This window comes from Populus nigra, chromosome 5 (genome assembly GCF_951802175.1).
Source record: "Populus nigra chromosome 5, ddPopNigr1.1, whole genome shotgun sequence".
NCBI classification, from domain to species: domain Eukaryota; kingdom Viridiplantae; phylum Streptophyta; class Magnoliopsida; order Malpighiales; family Salicaceae; genus Populus; species Populus nigra.
This window is the reverse complement of record NC_084856.1, coordinates 78,381-85,126: the sequence shown is the minus strand read 5'-3', so window position 1 is coordinate 85,126 and position 6,746 is coordinate 78,381. Positions and strand designations below refer to the sequence as shown.

Genomic DNA, 6,746 nt, shown 5'->3' with positions numbered 1-6,746 from the left:
GGTTGGGACAGGGCAAGACTGGTCGGGTCTAATCATTGCCTCGTGCATGCCATCTCGATAACTATTACATTCTTAAAGTATTTGCATGGAAATTAAAAACTGAAAGTATTTTGGTGGTGGAAAAAGCAAAAGCAAAATCAAAATCAAAATCCAAATCCAAATACCCTTAGTAGTAGTATATTGTTTTAAACTTGCTTTGATCTAGAAGATTTATAATAAAAAATCCAATAAGCATAAATTGAATTCCTAATTAGTAATTTACGATTTGAAATCTAATTCAAAAGGGGTTTTAAGTAATAAGAACACGTAGATGATTTTTAGTAATTCAAGACTCATTCAAATTTAGCTCAAAAAATCCAATCTCTTAGAGCAAAACGCAAATGCAACTAAAATAATTGATACTGATCACTCCGATAATCTACAAATTAACCTTATATTAACCCACCCTTTTCTGGTCTTACAGTCATGTTTTTTTTTTTTTTTTAATCTTTGTTTCACAATCCAAGAAGTCATATCACGCGCTCCACCCTCACAAGTGCTTCCAAGAGCAGACCCCACATTCCCTCGTGGGCAGAATTATTGCCCCCGATTCCAGGGCCCACCCACCACCCACCACCCACACCACCCTTTTTGCCCCTGTCCCTCTCTCATCGACGCCTTTGCTTCCTCTGCTTCTGCTTATTTATTGGCTCTACGACTCCCTCCCCTCTTCATAACCATAATCCATCCCTTCTCTTTAGCTACTACCACTGCCTCTTTCCTCGTCTACTTTGAGCTTTCCAGTTCACTAGTACTAACAATATTATTCTCTTGCAGCACCCACATGTATCATCCTACCTACAGTAAAATACATTACCTAATCATATATAATTATATTCTTTCTTGAATTAATCCCTCCCGCTCAAATATATATCTGCGGAGTAGGAGTACTATATTCTCCCTTAATTTCTAGCCAGCTTGCTAATGCTTATATAATTACCTTGACTGTATAGATAGATAGATTCCTAGGATCGATTTATTCAGCAATATATAGAAGATGAGGATGATGATAGATTTGGGCAACCAAAGAGGTATGGTCCCTATAATGGACACCCCGACCTCCGTAGATTGTGGTAGGGAAGTGAGGTTCCGCAGGTCCTTCAGGTCTCTTGTGGAATGTATGGTCCCTGCCTGTTGTGGCTTTCAAGCATCCGCAGATTCCCTTGCCAGTGATACCGACGAACGATACACATCATCACCACCTTCCATCACCACCACCACCGTAACAGGCACCTTTTTCGGTTACAGGAAAGGTCGGGTGAGTTTTTGCCTCCAAGACGACACGCGTAGCTCTCCTCTCTTACTGCTAGAATTCGCAGTGCCCACAGCCTACCTTGCAAAGGAGATGCAGCACGGGTTGCTCCGCATAGCACTGGAGTGCTGCCACCCAAGGCAAAATGATTCCCAAAAGGAGCGCTGCTCTCTCCTTGAAGTGCCAGTTTGGTCCATGTACTGCAATGGAAGGAAGGTTGGTTTTGCTATTCGGAGGAAGATGAGTGTGAGCGATGTGGCTGTACTCAAACTCATGCAGTCTGTCTCAGTAGGTGCTGGTGTTTTGCCATTGGCAGCCAGGGAGGCAGGGGACCTCCTCATGTACTTGAGAGCCAGTTTCGATCGAGTTGTTGGCTCTGCTGATTCCGAGTCCTTTCACATGATTAATCCTGTTGGCAGTTCTGGACAAGAACTCTCTATATTTCTCCTGCGATCACGACAATAGAATCTATATATCCAGTATCAATTAATTTCTACCATGCATATTGGATTTTACTCTCCATATAGTGCATATAAATTATTATTATTATTTAGGATTTGTATTTCTGTAAATTATGATGATCAATTGCCTTAATGTAGTCCTTACTCGATTGGTAGCTAGCTAGCTCTAGTTAATTAGTTTATGCTGGAGGGAGTATCAACTGCACTGTACTGTGATATGTATAAACCTCTCGCTAATTAAATCCCATCCAGTTAGTGCACTAGCCGGTACCCTTTACTGCAACATTCCAAATCTACTCCATTTCGTTTCTATCATCTATAAATAGTCGCCTTCCTGTCTCTGATCGCCCCGCTGCTGATCCTACATCACTGACAGTAATTTTGCATCTTGCCATACCCCTCATTTTATAAACTGATAGGGTCTTGGTATTTTCCTGAATTACTAAGAATGAAGCTTGATTTTCCAGGGGTTCTGGAGCAATAATAAAGAACAAATGCCAGCACTTTTGAGCAATTCTGTAGTTGGCTTTCGTTTTCCTTAACCAAATTGTTTAGATTGCAAGAAGTTAACAAACAAGCAATTGGATAACAGTTTAGCGGCGTGACAATTGCAATCTTCTCCTTTACCAATACAAGGCCTTATTATGCTAAGCACGTACGTCTGGATGAACATGATTGAATGAGCAGGTTGCCTAACATGCATAATCCCTATCAATCTCCCACTGAGTCTCATTTCGAACGTTATGTGTGTGTGTGATTTGGATTGATAATTACTTGAGAGAAAGAGGTCGATTGCCAGGCTAGAACTTATGCAATCGATACATCGCTTGGGTTGGGCATGGCGTATGAAAACAAATAAAAAATGGAAGTTTGCTTCTTCTCCTTACAAAATATAGGTTGAAATTCGGAATTTCATTAATATTGAGCTACTGAGATTCGAGATAAATTAAGGCCATCCATATGAATTAAGGATCGGGACAAAAGGAATGCTTGGGGATTTAGTGGACGGATTCATATCTATAATTAATGCGCTCCGGGTTCAATAGCCCTGTCCATGTAAGGACGATGAATCAAGCTTCCCACTGACTATTCTTTTGCCGTCTAATGCGAAATTCTACGAACTAGAGCTGGCAGGGGAAGAAAATAAAAACAAATGGGAAAAAGAGACTAAACAAGGCTAGCGATGCACGCCCTATTTTGTAATTTAGCTCTGGAACAAGAAGATTTTATGGTCCAATTCATTATTCATCCTTGTATTGCTCGCACGAGATTTGTAAGGTGTAACTAACATGAGTAGAAGCTGAGTTGTCCCATGAAAAGCGTCGTCCCTGGCTTCTACTCCCTATCGATATACCAAGGAAAGAATCAATAGAGATGGATTTGCGTTACGTTGCAATGTGATTGACCGTTTGACTGAATACCACTTTAATTATCAAGTGGCTGGCTCTTTAGATCTGGGAGGGATGTTGTTGGTTGTTAGCTAGTGGAGTAGTGGTGGCTAGATGACGATGATGGTGAGTTCCAGCAAGGTTGTGGTTGTTTTTTCCGTGTCCCCTGCAGAAGACTCCTCCGATGGATCCTGGCACCATTCCACTGGTCAAAAAAAGCGAAAAAGGGTGGATAAGATGGAAATATCATACGGACATGCACACGAGTGGTCATGGCGTGGTTTCCGACATGAGGGCTCCACGCCCTCCCGCCCATCTCATCTCACTGGAGAGTGAGTGACCTTTCTGGAATTGAATGGAAGCCCAGGCTCCAGAGATGTCCAGTACTCTAATCTGATGTATACTTGATAATGGGTTTAAAGCACCCTCTCAACTTCAAGGTCCTTACCAGTTTAAGGTTGGCCTCTGCTTTCCTCCGACCCACTAGTAATCTAATCCATCTTGTCTCTTTGATTTTTTTCATCAATGGGCTTGTGCTTACCTAGCCTTTGAAATATTGGGCCCTTGCATCTTTCTAAAGGTGCCCAGCCTAGACCAAAGCTATCTGTCCTTGCAAACATAAAATGAAAAATTAACAAACAACAAGTTACATAGCACGGGGGTGAATGGAATGGCATGGATCACTGCATGAAATATGAAAGGAACGGTTAATTTTGATGAGTAGTAGTGCAGTAAATATAGTTGAATGTTTTATTAATTATAAACCCCTTTGTCTCATTTCTTATTTTGATCTTTGTTAACAGAAGCTGTTGTTAGCAGAGGCAATCTACACCCCTGACTGCCTGGCTGCTAAACTTCTCAAGGACATCGACTTGCTTGGGTTCTAGACAATGCCTTGGTCATGCATGTGTGTAGAATAATTTTGTTGATAGAACGAAAGAAGAAAAGTGAGTAGCTCATGTGGTAGCAACCTCTTGTTCTTTGTAGTTTCTTGTAAATGATGCACATCAAATGCCAAAGCTTCCAAATGATACGAGCTTGTCCTTTAAACAATCTGAAACTGAAAGAGCAGAAACAACCGGTGGATGTTCCATATTTTGCTTTTCAATCCAGATGGTAGTGATTATCTTGTCTCGTTTTATTGGCTTTATAGCCTGTAGTAATATGTATGTTGAATCACTTTTTTTTTTTTTTTTTGTTATGTGTAATTGTATTAAAGGGAAAACTGTACAAAATATTTGGAGCAAATACCAAGAAGATAAAACAAAGTTTCATTACCCAGATCTAAATGACCTTAAGCAACATAAAACAAAGCAAAAGTTGAAGAAAAAACACTCTGGAAAATAGATAGCCAAAGCAATAATATGATAACTAGTCAACTTATTTATAAAAAACCTAGAATCGGACAACCAGTTATTCAAACAAAAAACCAAAAACCTGGGAACCGGTCGACTGGTTTATGAAAAACCCAGAATCAGTCAATCTGGTAAGCAACAACAACAAACATAAAAATCAAAACTTGGGTAACAACAAAAGCAAAAGACCTTATAACATTGGAAGACGCCAAATGGACTTGAGATTAAGAGGAATTTGATACCTTGGTTCTAACTCCACCAAACAAGACCAGACAAGCTCAGGAATCTCCTCACTAACATCCTGATGAGGTCAACAAAACTAGTGGAAGACATGGTTATTTCTCTTATACTAGATGAGGTAAATCATGTCTGAGATGACTAACTGAGCAAACAGATAAATGAACTCCTTTTTCTTCCTTAAGTGTAAGGATGCCCACTAAAGTAAATATCACCATGTCATAGTAGGCTAACCCAGAAAGGTCCAATTCATAATAGCACCCCAAATCAAAGCGGAGAAAAACCACCGAAAATATAGGTGGTCATGTGCCTCAACATGTAACCCACAAAGTATACATACCGAGGAGGTGATGATCTGATAAGTATGAAGTCTGTCCATGATGTGTAGATGACCTAAAGAGGCAAGCCATATGATAAATGAGTGTCTCGAGATGTCTTCTAAAAACCAAAGGAGGTGATGTATTGGGTTTGTGGGCCTCGAGTCTCTAAACAACTGTCATGTTGAGTTGATAGTAAACCTTTTTGATGGATGACCCTTATAGATGTAGTGATCTGGTAAGGAAATCCTGGGGTGAGAATGAATTGAGTCCCAAATAGGTTGCAACTAATGATTACCTGGGGGAAAAGCCTAAGTACCCTCATCAATGATGCCTAAAACCTTGGCATCCCAGGAAAGCCAGTAAAGGATAGCACCTTGAAAGGTAATAGGTCATAAAATCATTGCCCATCTAGAAACCAATTTAACCATAGAGTAGTAGTAATCGCATCACCGATGCATGAAATGAACATCGCTTTACACTAGTCTCTGCTAAGAAGAGTCTTCCTCTATGACCAAGAAGATAATGAAAAAGGCCTGACATGCAAAAAAAATCTACCCATAAGTAGTACACTATGCACCCATCTTGAGCAATCCGAAGATGTGTTTGAAAAGAGTCTCTAAACATGCTTGAGAACAACCATTTTGTTCCAAGTCTTAACCCTTTTAATCCTAAAATCACCTTTCTTAAGAGGATAACATACAAAAGCCCAAGCTACCTTTTCCCTTGAATGAGAGATCGAACAATCCTTCTAGAAAAAAGCAGCTAAGATACTTTTAACCCTACTAATGATGGAACAAGGTAAAATGAACATAGATGACCAATGAACCTTGATAGAAAAGACAACATATTTGATCAATTAGAGATGCTCGGCATAAGTGAGAGAACATATTTGATCAATTAAGTCCATAACGTAATCCAGGAGAGGATTCACTCCAACAAAGATATACAATCACCATGTTTCAGTTTAATAGAGATTAGGGGAACTCTCAGATACCTGACTGGCATATAACCCAACCCAAAACCCAATTGAGTATACAAAGAGGCCTCAAGCTCATCATCAACTCCTGACAAGAAAACATGGCTCTTTTCTGGATTTATAGTCAACCCAAACAACCTAGCAAATCCATTTACGGCCTTTCTCACAATCCCAATTGAGTCCATATTAGCCTAACAGAAAATCATAAGATCATCAGCAAAACATAAGTGGGTAATGGAAGTATGCTGACATCGCCAATGATATCCAAACTTCAGGTTATGCAAAAGGCTGTCTAAGAATGCCTCTCAGGCCCTTTACAGCCAAGACAAACAAATAGGGAGATAAAGAGCCACATTGCCAAAGACACTTAGAAGATGGAAAGAAGACATGACTTTCCCCATTCATAACAATTGAGAAGTGAGTTGTAGACATGTGTACCTCAATTCATCTAACCATGAAGCTAGGCACTCTAGTAGCTCTCAAACTTATAAGGATAAACACCCAACTAACCATATCAAAAGCTTTTCTAATGTCAATTTTCAAAGCACATCTAGACATAGGACCATGTAAATGATAGTTATATATAAGCTCCTGAGTCAATAAAATGACATCTGATATTCGTCTACTAGGAACAAAAGTAGTATGAGCAGGACATATAAAATTAGGAAAAATCCTTTTCAATCTACTCATAATGACTTTAAAGATGTATTTGTACATC

At 39.6% G+C, this 6,746-nt stretch overlaps 1 protein-coding gene across 1 annotated transcript; it reads left to right on the top strand.

Annotated features, from left to right (window-relative positions):
- The first annotated feature begins 697 nt into the window (after nt 1–697).
- LOC133694076 (protein MIZU-KUSSEI 1-like) lies at nt 698–2,012 on the top strand. Its single transcript, XM_062115499.1, has one exon. The coding sequence runs from the start codon at nt 1,037–1,039 to the stop codon at nt 1,754–1,756; it is 720 nt and encodes a 239-aa protein (XP_061971483.1). The 5' UTR covers nt 698–1,036; the 3' UTR covers nt 1,757–2,012.
- Nucleotides 2,013–6,746: the final 4,734 nt, after the last annotated feature.